This window comes from Pinus tabuliformis, chromosome 1_2, assembly GCF_031772625.1.
Source record: "Pinus tabuliformis cultivar Carrire ecotype Pingquan chromosome 1_2, CPIR1, whole genome shotgun sequence".
NCBI classification, from domain to species: Eukaryota; Viridiplantae; Streptophyta; class Pinopsida; order Pinales; family Pinaceae; genus Pinus; species Pinus tabuliformis.
In genome coordinates, this window is record NC_142298.1 from 867,850,996 (window position 1) to 867,869,164 (window position 18,169).

The window sequence follows — 18,169 nt, forward strand, 5'->3', positions numbered from 1 at the left end:
TTGAACTAAGTATATATGATATCCATGCATCCAAGCTAGCTGCCAAATAAGTGATTGTACTTTTGCATTTCTGATAAAATAAAAAAAAATATTTTCTTTAATTTATTAATATTATTAAAAATATTATAAAATGTTCTATAAAAATTAACTCACAATCTGACTAATAACTATTAATAATTAAATTAATTAAAATTCTAAAAATATTAATAATTAAATTAATTAAAATTCTAAAAATCTTATTCCATAGCCAAAATAAACATGGTTGTAAAAACATTTGTATAAACATAATTCTAAGTTTGAATATCTATTGTCTTTAGTGCATTTTGTTGTGTCCTAAGGCGTTCACAAAGTTGGTCCAGTGGCTATTGTTCAGCGATTAAGTGGGGAGTTTGATCCCACACGTCTTGTTGTCTACTTTTGAACAAAATTATGTATACAAGACAACTGCTCCCGTCACGATTTCTTCCATTAAGTAAAAAAACAAAATATCGTTCACAAAGTTCAATAAAAAACAAAAAAGCCATTCACAAATTGATCAATTATAGTTTTCATTTAAAAAATCGTTCACAAAGTTAAAAGGATTAGTATTGATTAATTATAGTTTTCATAGGTTTAGTATTGATTAATTATAGTTTTCATTTATGTCGATTTTTACAGATGCCATACCGATCTCGATTTCTTCAATTCGAAAAAGAAACGAAGTTACAAGGTTTCGTAGTGATTAATTATAGTTTTCATTTACGTAGATTTTTCTGGATTCCATACAGACTTTCCAAAAACAAAGTTAAAGAGTTTCTTATTGATTAATTATAGTTTTCATTTATGTCGACTTTTCTAGATTCCATACCGATGATCAACAACGTTACGTGGTTTCGTATTCATTAATCATTGTTTTTATTTCTGTCGTCTTTTCTAGATGCCATAGCAATCTTTATCGAAGGAACGAGTTGATCAGATACCGAGTGTGTGGTCCTCCTCCGTGAATTGGAAAAACAAACCTCACAATGTGTTGACTGCGCGCAAATCTGTGGAGGACCTTCGGATCTTTATAAGAATGCACCGAACATTAAGTACAGAAAAGGGTAAACAAAGGAACAACAAACGGGGCTTTACTTCGTCTTTGATAATCCAAGCGAGCTGCTCATGGAGAACCTTCCTCTGTATACGACACTGGAAAAAAAATCCTTCATGTACAGAGCTTATGCCTGCGCCCACTTTTCTCTAATAATTGGCCTCGTATATTATCGCCTAATGTATATCCCAAGTGAGAACTACTGGCCATGGATTCTGATATTTCTCGCAGAATTAGGCTTCGCCTACAGTTGGATTTTAGAGCAGGCCTTCAAGTGGTGGCCAGTTGAGCGAAGGGTTTTCCCAAAAAGACTTTCTCAGAGGTGATATTTTGCTCGTATATTTTCCAGTAGAACCACAATTAAATATGGTTTTATACAACGTGTTCAGGGATATGTTAAATGAATATTGATTAATCTGCGTAAATGGACAGGTTTGAGAACGGTTTACCGCGTGTGGATATATTTATATGCACCGCAGATCCTATCAAAGAACCTCCGCTGACTGTCATAAACACAGTACTGTCCGCTCTCGCCTTAGATTATCCAGTGGGAAAGTTGTCATGCTATGTTTCTGATGATGGAGGATCCCCAATCACATTTTATGCTCTCTTGGAAGCTTCACATTTTGCAAAGGTTTGGCTTCCATTTTGTGATAACTACGCCATTCAAGACAGATGTCCAGAGGTTTACTTCTCAGATGCCGATGCTATTGAAAATAAGAATATACAATTCATGAGAGACTGGAAGCATGTAAATGTAAGGAGGCAGTATTATATCTCGGCGGACACCCCCCATCAAACTTTTTACTTCAATGTTTTTATCTTATATTACTTCCTGTATCAGTTTTAAACAACATTTCTTGTAATTTTGCCATCTTGTATCAGAAAATGTATTTGGAATTGAAAAATCGAATCTCCAAGGTTGTGGAGATGGGCAATGTTCCAGAAGACAAACAAAAAGAACACAAAGGATTCAAGGACTGGGTTTCTGGAAGCAGTAGGCGAGATCATCCGAGTATAGTTCAGGTCTTGACTCTTGTCCCTTATTGGGACTTTCGGATCATATATATTTTATGCTGTGCTAAACATCTCTTGTTGAGATCACCTGTCTTACACTATATTCAAATTCTACATATATATTTGTCAATTGTGTCTTCTTTTGAATGAATATTTCATGGGTAAGCGCAGATTTTACTGGAGAAGGGAGAGGAGAAGGACATTGAAGGAAATGATGTGCCCGGTCTTATATATGTCTCGCGTGAGAAGCGTCCTGGAGTTCCCCACCATTACAAGGCCGGCGCTCTTAATGTTCTGGTAAATATTTGTATCTTCTGTTTTAATTACCAAGCTGCAGCAGTGATTACTAACTTTAGAAATAATATCTAGTTAAGGTCGGCGAAGATTACAGAACGTAACTTGTAATTTTGGCAGCTAAGAGTTTCTGGCGTAATGAGCAATGCTCCCTTCATTCTCACTCTTGATTGTGACATGTACACCAACAATTGTGAAGCACTTCGTCAAGCCATGTGCTTTTTCTTGGATCCTAAAACAGGTCACCAGTTTGCCTATGTCCAATTTCCTCAAACCTTCCATGGCATCACGAAGAATGATCTATATGCAAATAATCTCAAGACGATCTTCCCGGTGAGCATACAAAGCTTTGACATCTGCGAAATCGTGTGGAAATTTATAGATAAACGCATATATAATCCGACCTGTCAATATTCACATGCAGATCAAATATAAAGGGTTGGATGGAATTGAAGGTCCACTCTACGCAGGCACCGGATGCATTCACCGCAGGGATGCTTTATGCGGAAGTGAGCGACAACAGAGCTCCTCAAAACATCATAAAACTGTGCGCTCCATTGTTTGTACAGAAGACGGAAGCATTCCGAAAGACAAAGCAAATTATTCATCGAAGATGTTGAAAGATGCGAGAGACCATGCAAATTACACATTCGAGAACAACACCCTGTGGGGCAAAGAGGTAAAATTCCGACCTCCATTATTAATTCTTAATCATGTCATGTGACCACATACAAGGATATTGAATGTTAAAGTTACTACTTGTCTTTTGCAGGTTGGCATGATTTATGGCAATGTTGTTGAGGATGTACTGACAGGCTTTGTTATACAGTGTAGAGGCTGGAAGTCTATTTACTGCAATCCAAAAAGAAACGCTTTTTTAGGGTCTGCTCCAAATAACTTGATTGATACACTAATTCAACAGAAGAGGTGGGCTGTCGGCTTACTTGAATTGGTCTTGAGTAAGTATTGCCCCTATGTGTATGGGATTGGGCGAACACCAATAGCCCAACGAATGTGTTATAGTTTCTACTCCCAATGGTCTCTGTCTTCCATATATCTACTAATCTACGGTTTAGTTCCTGGTCTTTGCATGCTCCGTGGTCTATCATTATTTCCGAAGGTATGTTTAATCAAATGCATAAACTTCGGAAATCCTCCTTTTTTTAGAATCGTTTCACATTGATTTTTTTGTTATGGTTTTCATTACAGATTACCTATTTGGCTTTCCACAGGCATCATGTTCATGTTTCTTTCTCTTTGCGTCGTTAGCAGTATCTGCATATAGTTACAGTCTGATTGAGTTTATATGGATGGGGGCCTCGTTTAAAAGTTGGTGGAACGATCAGAGAATGTGGTTGATTAAAGGCGTGTCAGCCTATCTCTTTGCTTTAATCGAAGTCGCTGGCAAGATGTTTGGTGTATCAGAAGTAGGCTTCGAGGTGACGAGCAAAGTAGTGGATAGCGAAGCAGCCGAAAGATACGAGGCCGAAATATTTGAGTTTGGCGTGACATCTGCTATGTTTATTCCACCAGCAACTTTGGCCCTTATAAACTTGATATCTTTGGTCAGTGGACTAGCACGAATCCTGCGAGAAGGGAATTCGACTTTTGATGGTATGGTTTTGCAGCTACTTTTGTGCAGCTATATAGTCGTCAGTGGTTATCCTATATTGGAGGCCATGTTTATGAGGAAAGACAAAGGTCGAATACCTACTTCTGTTACAATCGTCTCTACTTTACTTGCAGTTAGCTCTTGCTCTGTCGCTTGTACAGCCATTCCATCCCGGTAGCAAGAACGCTGTTATGTTTTTACAACCAAAACTCTCCTGAAAACTCATTATAGACCCGTTTAGAAGTGCGCACATGCATTAGTGATCTTTTTTCTTAGGAAATATCCGAATCCTTTTGTGTAAGTTCAACATTAATCATATGGCTCTGATTTTACCGTATAAACATATCATATATTATGGGTATTTTTGTTTCAATGGTAGAGGTTGGTATTTGTACGACCATAAATCTTAATAGATACTTTATAATTACTTTTGAATTTCAGTTTAATTAATATATATATATGAAGTTAATTTTATATATTTTATGTATGCCGTATAATCAGTTTTGGGTTTCAATTTAATTATAATGTTTTTTAAATTAAGTTAATTTTATAATAAATATAGAGCAAAGTTTATAACGATGTCAAACAGTAGTCTATTCTAGGAAAGCAATGTTATTTGATATCTCAAAAATATGATTATATATGGTATTATTTTTCTCTTCGATTGAGAATAGTTTAGAGCCATAAAATGAAGATTTTTATTTTTATTTTTTAATATAAATAAAGAAAGAAAGTTCTTTCATACCGTTTATGATATTATTTGTTTTGTTTTTAATTAAGAATGGTTTATAATTATAAAATTAAAATTAAAAATTTTAAAAGTTTTGAAAATAATTTAAAATTTATATAAATTAATATTGCTTTTCTTATAAAGGAAACAAATATTTTATATTAAATCAATTAGAAAATTGGCTAGTACCTTTATAATTAGAGTTTGTTTTTCTTCGTTAAAGATATAAAATTGCACAAAAGGAAGCTTATTTATGCTTTTCATTTTCATAACTACAGTGCACACTCCATTATATTTTATGTACTTACAAAACATAAGAAATGAGAATTCGTCTACACACTGTCATTCTTGTCAATGCTGGAGCTTCTAACATGTCCCTTTTATTCTGTGTCCACATGTGGAGAACGAATCACCTCTATTAACTGAACTGAAAGCTCCTCGTGATTTACTCTGACTACGCTGGAGGAAGAGAGATTTCATTGATCCCGAAAACCTCTTTGAGAACCCCTATGGTCGTCATTTCCACTTTTGAGCTCCATAGTGTCCACCTCTAATGCGAGATTGTCCATCTTTGTAGCCAAGTTGTCCACAACTAACAGCAAATATTCCACATCTTCCTGCATCCCCTCCATCTGTCGAATAAATGCAAAGTGAGACCTAGCCTCTGTGACAATTTTTTCTCCCTCACTGGTGATATGTGCTGAGAGAAAATCCATTCTTGACGTTGTTTGCTCCTTTTATATTCACCTCTCAATCGTTGCTTCATGAATTCGCCATGCTACATATCACGTTGGCACAGCGACTATCTGAAGATAATTGAAGGACAAGAAATCACCATTTATAGTTGATGGTTCGAACTCTGTTCCTTCCCTTCATTTGTCATCCTTCTTGCATTCAAGATCGCCATCTTTCTCCTGTATGCTTCTGACATGAATGGCCATCACTAGCTTTTCCTTGCAGCTACCGGACTCATGCAAATTTACAAGGTCCTGAACTTGCAATTCACGACTACGATCCATCGTAATGTAAAATGTAAATGCTCCTGGATATGTACACTAGCTGTCCTCAGGCATAATAGCCCGAGCCTTGATATCCTAGCTGGAAAATCCTTCAGCATCAATCAACTTGTGTAAGGATCTAATTTCAAGACTTTGCATAATATTGTGATTAGGACCATCATTAAGAAGCGTGACATTTTTCATTTCCATTCCAATCGCCTTCCTTGAGATATTAAAGTGGGATTGGGAATCTCAAAACATATTTAACAACTCTTTCATGGTCTTGATCATATAGTTAGGACGCCTTCAGCCCTGAATCTTTGTGTCATGGAATGTTTACTATGGATAACGTGTCATGATTCAATATATACTGCCCCTTTCCAAAGTTGCTCCTTGATTTCCTAGCGAATTCGTTATTTGATTATGCTGCCTTTTAATGTCGGAAAAATCCACCTTTTCACATTTCTGAATTTGCATTTGAATTCTAAAAATCATTGAAGGGAGACCTTTTTCTGATGAATCTCTTGACTTGAGAATTTTCTGAATTATAAATATGGAATCTCGAGTAATTTGTTGTGTAATTTCCACCCCAGATTTTACTAAAAAGCAAGAAGCTCTGCTTGACTATTTGTTGCTCTTCCTAAAATTATTAAAATTATTTAAATTGACTATTTATTCTTAGAACTAAAAATAACCCCTCTCGGTCTAACCTATTTAAATTGACTTTAAATTGACTTTATTTATTTTTGAGAACTAAAAATAACCCCTTTCAGTCTAACCTATTTAATTGACTTTATTTATTCTTGAGAACTAAAAATAACCCCTCCCACTCTAACCTCCCCACATATTAAAATAAAAACTAAGCTATATTTTTTTAATGTTGTTATTTGAGCATGAGCATCCCTCTCTTGCTCCCTTGACTTACAATGCTACTTTCTTTACTCTTCTACCGTTTCTTCAGCTCCTATTCAATACAAGTTACAATGCCATAAGAGAATTAATAAAAAAATTATATATGATATTTAATTGAACCAAATTATTGAGAAAGTGATTTTTCTAGTTCTTTTTATTATTCGTATTATAGAATTATATTTTTTGTCATTCAAATATAGACATAGTATCTTAATATCTCTGTGTATTTTCCATTTCTACTTCTTGAATGCTTACTATTAGGAATATAGCTATGCTTCTATGTCAGAAGAAAACTGACCAGCAATGTTTTAGTTAGAAAGCTGTATTTTGGAGCATAGCTAAAGTAACCTCATGCGTTAAAAAATTAATTCAGATAGTTACCATGCACATAGGAAATTACAATACCAAATTTCTATATTTTTCAAAAAATATATGGTCTAAAGCGTTTCCAAATTTCTAACATAAAATTTAGATTTTCTATTCCAAATGTCAAATGGGTTCTTCAAACGCAAAACAAACTAAAAAGGTAAATTCCCGTGAGAAAGAATTCACTCCCCTTTAATTGTTAGTGGTTAGTATATTTTATCTTCTTGGACAATTTCTCTTTACTTCTTTTCTTCATCTATTTCAAGATATCTGTTTTAATTGCCTTCTTTTCATCCTTTTTTTCTCCTTCGTATAATATTTAATTCTCTTTTATCATAACAGGAAAAACAAAACTTTTAATTCTCTTTTATCATTACATGAAAAACCAAAGTAGCTACAAAGCATTGAGAACTTCTTACCTGTAAATCCAACTGAAAAGAGGGAGTGAACATTAACTTTAACCATGGTTATTCGATAGCCAGGGCTTCTTTCTTTCTAAATTCCCATCCTCAAGTGAGCAACATGATTACACATCTATAAGCAGTCTTCATCCTCAAGTGAGCAGCATGATTAGACATCTATAATCAGTATTCATGCAAGAATCGCGAGTAACGATCACAAGGTGATTGAATAGGTAAACTAATTGAAAACATCAGGTTGGGAGCACCAATAATATAATATATTAAAATTTAATATATATTAAAAATATATATATATTTATTTCCATCCAAAACTTGCTAATCAAATTCTATCTTGCAAAGAAGCATGTAAAAGAGTGAACTATGAAATATTGCCAAAAAAAATCAAAATATTAATCCATCAACAATTTCTCAGTTAAATTCCTTTCGTGCAAAGAAACATGCAGAACTCCCAAACCTAGAAAAAGGTTGTTATTACTCGATTATTAGGTGATTTCATGCAACGCTCTATGTTAAGTCATTGGTTCAATTCTTTGCCCTTGATGTAACCTCACCAATATTATATATATTACATCTAATTATAATAGAGATAAGAAAAAATAAAATATATATTAATAGTAATTAAAAAAAATTAAAACAATAGAGTTTAAATCCAATGTTATTTTAAAAAGAGTTTGTATAATAAAATTATAAATTTCCAAGTTAATATATATTTTATACTTAAATAAATATGAAAATTAAATTAAAAAATATTTTTTAATAATATTTATATTTCATAATTTCAACTATTTTTTTCTTTAGTATTCCATCTTTTGTCCATTCAACTCGCGGATAATGATGGTTTTTCCAGTGGCCAACAATCTTCCTAAATTCTTTTATATCCATCTGCCATCCACGTATACGAGGAGAATGAATAGCTTTCCAATGACAAATATCGGGATTGGCCAAGCTCCTCATCTTCGTTTGGATAGAAGGGCTTTCCATAAACAGGTTGTTTCTCTTAGTTCCAGACCCATATCCAATTCTAAACCCAGCGGCATACGCTTCCCTTCGCACAGTTCCATCAGTTTAAGCAACACCCAAGGTGGCAATGTCAAATACACCTATGTTTGCACTTATTCATTGCAACGAAGCTCCCAAAACATCAAAAATCAGTTGTAGTGAAGCTCCCAAAACGTCAAAAATTGGTTGCAATGGAGCTCCCAAAAAGCTTCAAAGTACCTGTTGAAGCTCCCCACAGTTTTGGAGCATTTTCGATCAAATCAGTTGTAATTAACTTCCAAAACGTCAAAAATTGGTTGCAGTGAAGCTCGCGAAAAGCTCCAATGTACCTGTTGAAGCTCCCAACGGTTTTGGAGCATTTCCGATCAGCTCCCAAGGTCCCAAGAGCAGGGGAGCTTCGGGTAGGTGCTCTTCAATGCCTAGGAGCGATACCTGTGTAACTATATCATTTTGCCTCCTCAATCTACTATCAAAGATATTTAGTCGAGTTGTTTTAATAATGAATCAGAACAACCTTCTTGCGAAACATACTATGGATATTATGCAAATTTCTGAAACAAGCATGGAAAAATTTAAAACTAAATGGTCAATGATAAATATGCATAGAAGCCAACTGTTGTTGGACACCTAATCCTTTAAGGGTTAGTATGGAATGTGAGGAGTAAAAGGAAGTCTAAGAAGACTTGAAATATGGAATTTAAAAATTTTGCAAAATGTATTATAAATGTACATCATGTGAATAATAAATGTATCACACGATTATCTTTCATATCTGGTGTCAAACATTTCATGTATGTTTTACATGGTATGAGAGCCTCCTACCCTGCTCAAATTTGAATGACTAGTTTTATGATACAGGGATTTTGGGCATTTCTCTAATTTGTGCAAAACTGCCTCTTTGTCAATTGTCAGTTATTTCCTTGTTTGGTCTTTGTGTTTTCTGTGGTCTCGAAATAGTGTTAACGTGTACCTCACTCTTTCATTTTTCTGTCATTCCCCCTGTTGCTGGGGGATCAAGTCCGTGCATTTGGTCCAACGCTGAATTTGTTGGAAATAATAATCCCAATCACCACATTAAACAGCATGACAGTAGCCATACTTGTCAGACGTATTTTTTTAAGATTAAAGGATTGAAGCCACACGTGAACCATTCTGAAATGCAACAAGGAATTTAAAATAGAAAATGTACATTGGTAAATAGATAAGGGGAAGAATTTATTAAGTGTCTATTGCCCACACTCCAGAAACCCCTGTGCGATTCTGATCACACTCAACAACAACATCATAAAAATAGCACAAGTCTCTAGTGAGAAAATGGTGGAGCAAATTTTGGTGGGCGCGTGAAAACAAAAATTATTGTGTTTTAATGTGTTACTCCTCAATGTAAATCAGCATAAACCTTAGTTTTTTACTTGGTGAATGAGCCACTTACTGTGTTTTACTGTGTTACTCCTGAATGTAAATCTGTTTAAAACTCAGTTTTTTACTTGGTGAATGAGCTGCAGCATCATGTGAATGTATTTTCATGTTTTAGTATTCAATAGTAAGCTTTTATTGTGTTTCTCCAACCTTATGTTGTTTATCTTTGAGTATGTGTAATAACTCGGTGAAATCCAGGTTTGCGGAATCCAATTCTGTGAAATAGCCTCGTGGTACATGAAGGTAGCTGTGCGGCTGTGGCGCGAAAGTATCTTCGTGAAAGTCAAAGACTTCTGCGAAGGTAGCTGTGTGAAAGGTAGTTGTGCGAAAGTATCTTCGCGAAAGTCAAAGACTTCTGCGAAGGTAGCTGTGCGAAATCAGCTTGGCGGTGCGCGAAGGTGTTGCGCAAAAGTATCTTCGTGAAAGTCAAAGACTTCTGCGAAGGTAGCTGTGCGAAATCAGCTTGGCGGTGCGCGAAGGTAGCTTCGCTAAAGTGTCTTCGGGAAAGTCAAAGACCTCTGCCCCTCCACGAAAATTAAATCTCCCAAATATTTCTAACATGGTATCAGAGTGGGTTAAATTCTGTTAGCGTAAAAACAAGTGTTTTTTCTAATAGTGAAAATTGTTTTGAGGGCGGATTGTTTTTTAGCATAGCTACGTGAAAGTATCTTCGCCAAAGTCAAAGACCTCTATCTTCGCAGAAGTCAAAGACCTTTACCCCTCCATGAAAATTAAATTTCCCAAATATTTATAACATGGTATCACAGTAGGGTAAACTCTGTTAGTGTAAAAACAAGTGTTTTTCCTAATAGTGAAAATTGTTTTGAGTGCAGATTGTTCTTTAGCATATTTACGAGCAGGTAGAAAGTTTTTTTTACGCTCAAAAATGGAAACATCAAGCACAATCTTGACTAATCCTCAAATACCTTAGTTTAATGGAAACAATTATGATTATTTGCCTATTACAATGAAGGTCGTGTTTTTTTCTCAAGACATTTGGGATTTGGTGGAGAATGGTTTTCAAGAACCAGCAGATGCAATAGCATACAATGCCTTATCTCAACAAAAAAAAATTGTTAAGGGTCAATAACAAGAAGCATTCAAAAGCCTTGCTTTATATTTTCCAAGTAGTTCATGAAAGTATTTTCCCAAGGGTTGCAGCATCAACGAAGTCCAAGAAAGCATGGGACACCCTTAAAACAACCTACCAAGGCATGGCAAAAGTCAAGACAGCAAAGCTGCAAACATTGAGGAGAGATTTTGAAACACTTTGTATGAAAGAGTTTGAGAATATAGACTCGTATTTTACACATGTAAGTGGGTTGGTTACTCAAATCAGGTCTCATGGTGAGACACATGATGAAAGAAGAATAGTTGAGAAATTTTTGAGAATTTTGTTAGCAAGGTTTAAGGCCATGTTGTGGCCATAGAAGAGACAAAGGATCTCTCACAGTTCTCAGTGGATGAGCTTAATGCATCACTGATTTCTCATGAACATAGACTGAATAGAGCAACAAGTTGAGCAGCATGCCTTCAAGACACAAGTATCATTTGGTCAAGGTCAAGGCAAAGGAAGAGGAAGAAGCCCACATAGAGGTGGAAAAAGCAGCCCTTCAAGCTCAAATGGAAGAGGCAGCAATCAAAATCCAAGTCGAGGCCCAAGCCAAAATCAAGCACAAGGTCAAAGGTATGATAAATCTCAAGTCCAATGTCATTACTGTAAGAAGTATGGTCATTATGCAAATGAATGTAGAAAGAATCAATATGACATTAGTAACAAACCAAGTGTAAATTTCACAAGAGAAAATCAAAGCCATGATAGCATATTTTTAGCTTGTAATGTAGCATAAGAAAAACAGAGTGATATATGGTATCTAGATTTAGGGTGTAGTGACCACATGTCAGGAAACATAGAAATGTTTTCTAATCTAGATGAGAATGTGAAATCTGAAGTGGCATTAGGGACTGATAGCAAAGTCTTTGTCATGGGAAAAGGAAGAGTTAATATCATAACAAAGAAGGGGGAGAAGAAATACATCTTAGATGTTTACTTCGTCCCTGATCTGAAACATAATCTCATGAGCGTTGGACAACTCATACAGAAAGGCTACAATGTCTTCTTCAAAAATGATGTGTGCACAATTTTGGATAGGCCTCCAAGCACACATCTCATTGCAAAGGTTCAAATGACAAACAATAGAATGTTTCAGCTAAAGATAAGATCAGATTTGAAAGAAGGTGCACAAGCACAACTATCAATGAACTCACAAGAGGATCGAAGAAAAGTGGCAGTTGTCACACAAGTAAACTTTCAAGCAAAGGTAAAAGATGAAAACTGGTTATGGTACTTGAGATTTGGACATATCAACTTTGGAGGTTTGAATTTGCTGCATAGGAAAGACATGGTGAGGGGTTTACCACTCATAGAAAAACCAGACAACATATGTGAAGGATGTATCTCGGGCAAGCAACATAGAGAGACATTTCTAGTAGGAAAGTCAGTGAGGGCAAAGGCACCTTTGGAGATTTTCCACTCAGATTTATGTGGATGAATGCAGACACCATCAATTGGTGGTAGTCACTATGTATTGACCTTCGTAGATGACTACACATGGAAGACATGGGTATTTCTCCTCAAAAAAAAAAGTGAAGTGTTTGAGTGTTTTCGCCAATACAAGGCTATTATTGAAAAGCAAAGCGGATACTACATCAGAGTCCTCAGGACTGACAGAGGTGGGGAATATATCTCAATTGATTTCCTTCGATTTTGTAGGGAGCATGGAATTCACAAGAAATTTACAACAAGATATACACCTCAGCAAAATGGTGTGGCATAAAGGAAGAATAGGACCATTATGGAGATGGCAAGGAGTATGTTGAAGGTAAAGCATTTTCCAAATGACTATTGGGCTAAAGCCGTTGATTGTGCAGCATATATCTTGAATAGATGTCCAACCAAAAGCGTGTAGAACATAGCTCCTAAAGAATCATGGAGTGGAAGAAATCATACTGTCACTTACATGAGAGTTTTTGGATGTGTGGCTTATGCACATGTCCAAGATAAGTTGAGAAAGAAGTTTGACAGCAAGGGGGATAAAGGCATATTTGTTGGATACAATGATGAATCCAAGGCATAAAAACTCTACAATCCATTAACCAAGAAAATCATAATCAATAGAGATGTGTAGCTCATAGAAGAGGAAGCATGGGATGGAAGTTTAGAAAAGACAATTAATGTTAAAGCATACATACCACATGAGGACAGAGAGGAATTAACAATAGCAAGTAATTCCTCAACTGTGACTTGCTCTATTCCTATTCAAGCGTAGCAAAGCAGGCAGCAAGAAACACCATCAACAAATAATAGGACAATTTCACGCAGCCAAGCAAGTGCTTCCCCAAGCACACCTTGAAGCGCGACACCAAATGACATGTCAAGCCCATCTTTAGCAAACAAAAGAAGGCCAAAATTCATAAATTTAAATGAAATTTATGAGCAAGATGAAATTGATAGTAGTGCAGGTCTGAATTCCTTATTTGCATTATTTTGTCATGTAGATGACCCAATCCAATTTGAAGATGCAGTCAAATAAGAAAAGTGGGTTGCGGCAATGGAAGAAGAAATAGAAGCAATAGAAAGGAATGACACATGGGAGTTAGTGAGACTTCCAAAAGGAAAACATGTTATTGGAGTGAAGTGGGTCTATAAGACCAAAAGCAACATTGAGGGAAAGATTGAAAGGCACAAAGCAAGGCTAGTTGTCAAAGGATACAAGCATCAGCATGGAAGAGATTACGCAGAGATGTTCACGCCAGTCGCTTGAATGGAGACAGTGCGCGTAGTTGTGGCGATTTTCGTGCAGCACAAATGGAGATTGTATCAAATAGACGTAAAATTAGCGTTCTTGAATGGAGTGCTAAAAGAGGAAGTGTATCTCATGAAACTGCCTAGTTATGAGATTGAAGGCCAAGAAGACAAAGTATATTGGTTGAAGAAATCTCTTTATGGGTCGAAGCAAGCACCGTGTGCATGGTACAGTAGGATAGATTCTTACTTGTTGGACAATGGTTTCGACAAATGTTATGGTGAGCCTACTCTCTACATCAAAGAGAGAGAAGATAAGATTCTCATTGTCGTCTTATATGTAGATGATTTGATTTTTACAGGCAGTGATGATTTCCTCTTCGTTGAGTTCAAACCAGTCATGAAGAGTGAATTTGAAATGACTGACTTGGGATTGTTAAGATATTTTTTGGGCATAGAAGTGAAGAAAATAGAAAATGGCATTTTTATCTCTGAAGAAAAGTATGTGGCAGAAATTTTGGAGAGGTTTCAAATGCAGAACAACAAGTCTGCACCAACTCCAACTGTCATAGGGTTGAAGTTGAGCAAAGAAGATTGCAGCAGTGATGTCAATCTGACATTATACAAAATCATGATAGGCAGCTTGATGTATTTGACCATCACTAGGTTGGATATAATGTATGCAATAAGTTTGGTGTCAAGGTTCATGGAGAAACCCAAGGAGACGCATTGGCAAGCAGCGAAAAGGATTCTGAAGTATGTTAATGGGACAAAACAGCATGGCGTTTTGTACATAGCAACAAGTGATTTTAGGCTAGTCGGTTACACTGACAGTGATTGGGCAGGCAATGTCGATGACAAAAAGAGAACATCAAGACATGTTTTCCATTTGGGTTCCAGAGCCATTTCATGTGCCTCCAAGAAACAGCCAATAGTGCCATTGTCAACAAAAAAAGATGAATATGTCACAACAACAACAACAGTGTGTTAGGCAGTTTGGATGAGAAGGATGTTGAGGGATCTTCGTCATGACCAAGAGGGCATGACAACTATTTTTTGCGACAAAACCTTAGCAATCTCATTGTGAAAGAATTATTTCTTCCACAAGAGGACCAAGCATATTGATGCTAAATATCATTTTATAAGAGAGTTGATTAACAATGATGAAATTGTGTTGCAGCACTACAGGTTACAGGAACAATTTGCTGATATTTTCACAAAGCCATTGGCAGGTGAAAGTTTTGTCTATCTCAGAAACTATTTTCGAATTGTCAATGGTGGCAATTGTGATTAATGGGGAGTGTTGGAAATAATAATTCCAACCACCGCAATAAATAGCCTGACAACAACCATACTTGTCAGACGTATTTTTGCAGGTTGCGTCTCTGTTTGAAGATTGAAGGAATGAAGCGAGACATGAACCATTCCGAAATGCATCAAGGAATTCAAAGTAGTTAATGTACTTTGGTAAATAGATATGGGCAAGAATTTACTAAGTGCCTATTGCCCACACTCTAGAAACACTTGCGCGATTCTGATCAAACTCAACAACAACATCATATTAATTTTACTCTATCATGAATTAAATGTAAAATTGTATGTTGAGTTAAATATGAATGTAAAAATTAATTTTGATAAGTTAGAGAGTAAGAGGTAAGAGAGAAAAAGAGTGCAAGTCTCTAGGGAGAAAATGGTGGAGCAAATTTTGGTAGGCGTGTGAAAACAATAGTTACAATATTTTATTGTGTTACTCGTGAATGTAAATCAGTATAAACCTTAGTTTTTTACTTGGTGAATGAGCCGCAAACTTATGTGAATGTATTTTCATGTTTTAGAATTCAATACTAAGTTTTTATTGTGTTGTTCCAACCTTATGTTGTTCATCTTTGATTCTGTGTAATAGCTCCACAAAATCCAGGCTCACCAAATCCAACTTTGTGAAATAGCCTCGCGGTGCACGAAGGTAGCTGCACGAAAGTAGCTTCGCAAAAGCCAAATACCTCTACCCGTCCGCGAAAATTAAATTTCCCAAATATTTATAACATAATTTCCAACTCCGAGTTGTTGCGTCCACTGGAGTTGCTGGATTGTGTCAAACTGTGTGTGTTGGAGGTGCTTTGCATCGAAAATGGATGGTGGTATGACATTGAGTTTTGTGTTATATATATGTTGATTTTTTGTGTTACATGGTTGATGTGTATCTATGTTGTGATATTTATGTTGAATGTTGTGAACATTGTGGTATTTACGCGCACAGTCAAAGCTTTATCACCATAATATTGCTTGGTACTAACTGCCCATACCACTGCTTCCTTACTCCCACCTTTGAATTGTATAACCCGCCATATCAAATGATGTATCTGAATTCGTTGTTACACATACCATTGTTTCATATGTTACCACCATTATTTGAATGCTCTCTCCATACCACCATACGTTTGTTAAAAAATATTTAGAAAATTTTAATTTTCGTGGAGGGGCAGAGAGTTATGATTTTCATGAAGCTAATTTCGCACAACTAGCTTCATGCATCGCCGAGCTAATTTCACACAACTACCTTTGCGCACCGTGAACGTATTTCACAGACTTGGATTTCACAGAGCTATTACATAGACTCATAAATAGAATAACATTGTATAAACACAATAAAAACTTAGTATTGAATTCTAAAACATGAAAATAAATTCACATGAGGTTGTGGCTCATTCACCTAGTAAAAAATAAGGTTTATACTGATTTACATTCACACGGAGTAACACATTGAAACACAGTAATTTTTGTTTTCACGCACCCACCAAAATTTGCTCCACCATTTTCTCCTCAGAGACTTGTGCTCTTTTTCTCTCTTACCTCTTACTCTCTAACTTATCAAAATGAATTTTTACATTCATATTTAACTCAACATACAATTTTACATTTAATTCATGACAAAGCGAAATTAATATGATGTTGTTGTTGAGTGTGATCAGAATCACGCAGGTGTTTCTAGAGTGTGGGCAATAGACGCTTAATAAATTCTTTCCCATATCTATTTACCAAAGTACATTAACTGCTTTAAATTCCTTGCTGCATTTCGGAATGGTTCACGTCTGGCTTCAGTCCTTCAATCTTCAAACAGAGACACAACCTATAAAAATACGTCTGACGAGTATGGCCGTTGTCAGGTTGTTTATTGCGGTGGTTGGGATTATTCTTTCCAACACTCCCCTTGATCACAATTGCCGCCATTGACAATTCCCAAACAGTTTCTGAGATAAACAAAACTTTCACCTGCCAATGGCTTTGTGAAAATACCAACAAATTGTTCCTATGACCTGCAGTGCTACAACACAATTTCATCATTGTTAATCAACTCTCTAATAAAATGATATTTAGCATCAATATGCTTGGTCCTCTTGTGGAAGACAGAATTCTTTGACAATGCAATTGTTTAGGTGTTGTTGCAGAAAATAGTTGTCGCACCCTCTTGGTAATGACGAAGATCCCTCAACATCCTTATCATCCAAATTGCCTGACACACTGTTGTTGTTGCTACGAGATATTCAGCATCTACTGTTGACAATGACACTATTCCCTACTCCTTGGAGGCCCATGAAATGGCTCCGAAACCCAAATAAAAAACATATCCTAACGTGCTCTTTCTCTCATCGACATTGCCTTCCCAATCACTGTCAGTGTAACCAACCAGCCTGAAATCACTTGTTGTTGTGTACAAAATGCCATATTGTTTTGTCCCATTGACATACCTCAAAATCCTTTTTGTCGATTGCCAATGTGTCTCCTTGGGTGTCTCCATGAACCTTGACACCAAACTTATTGCATACATTATATCCGGCCTCGTGGTGGTCAAATAAATCAAGCGTTCTATCATAGTTTTGTATAATGATGGATTGAAATTGTTGTTGCAATCTTCTTTGCTAAACTTCAACCCTATGATAGTTGGAGTTGGTGCAGACTTGTTGTTCTGCATTTAAACCTCTCCAAAATTTCTGCCACATACTTTGCTTGAGAGATGAAAATGTCATTTTCTGTTTGCTTCACTTCTATGCCCAAAAAATATCTTAACAATCCCAAGTCAATCATTTCAAATTCACTCTAGATGACTTATTTGAAATCAACAATGAGGAAATCATCACCGCCTGTAAAAATCAAATTATCTACATATAAGACGACAATGAGAATCTTACCTTCACTCTCTTTGATGTAGAGAGTAGGCTCACTGTCACATTTTTCGAAACCATTGTCCAACAAGTAAGAATCTATCCCGTTGTACCATGCGCATGATGCTTGCTTCAATCCATAAAAAGATTTCCTCAACCAATACACTTGTCTTCTTGGCCTTCAACCTCATAACCAAGCGATTGTGCGACATACACTTCCTATTTTAGCACTCCATTCAAAAACGTTGATTTTACGTCCATTTGATACACTATCCATTTATGCTGCGTGGAAATCTCTGCCACTGCGTGCATTGTCTCCATCTGCGCAACTAGAGCAAACGTCTCCGCGTAATCTCTTCCATG

The 18,169-nt window shown here is 36.0% G+C and overlaps 1 protein-coding gene across 2 annotated transcripts; it reads left to right on the forward strand.

The window, feature by feature from the left end:
- The first annotated feature begins 1,016 nt into the window (after positions 1-1,016).
- Positions 1,017-4,336, forward strand: LOC149208692 (cellulose synthase-like protein E1). 2 transcript variants are annotated; one of them, XM_089396154.1, is made up of 8 exons: positions 1,017-1,394; positions 1,505-1,706; positions 1,958-2,098; positions 2,261-2,386; positions 2,504-2,716; positions 2,808-3,062; positions 3,156-3,503; positions 3,616-4,336. In XM_089396154.1, the coding sequence occupies exons 1-8, from the start codon at positions 1,144-1,146 to the stop codon at positions 4,171-4,173; spliced, it is 2,094 nt and encodes a 697-aa protein (XP_089252280.1). In that variant the 5' UTR covers positions 1,017-1,143; the 3' UTR covers positions 4,174-4,336. The 2 variants fall into 2 exon arrangements, with proteins under 2 accessions (XP_089252280.1, XP_089252279.1); XM_089396153.1 differs by having other exon boundaries at positions 1,019-1,394; positions 1,505-1,829.
- The last annotated feature ends 13,833 nt before the right edge of the window (positions 4,337-18,169 follow it).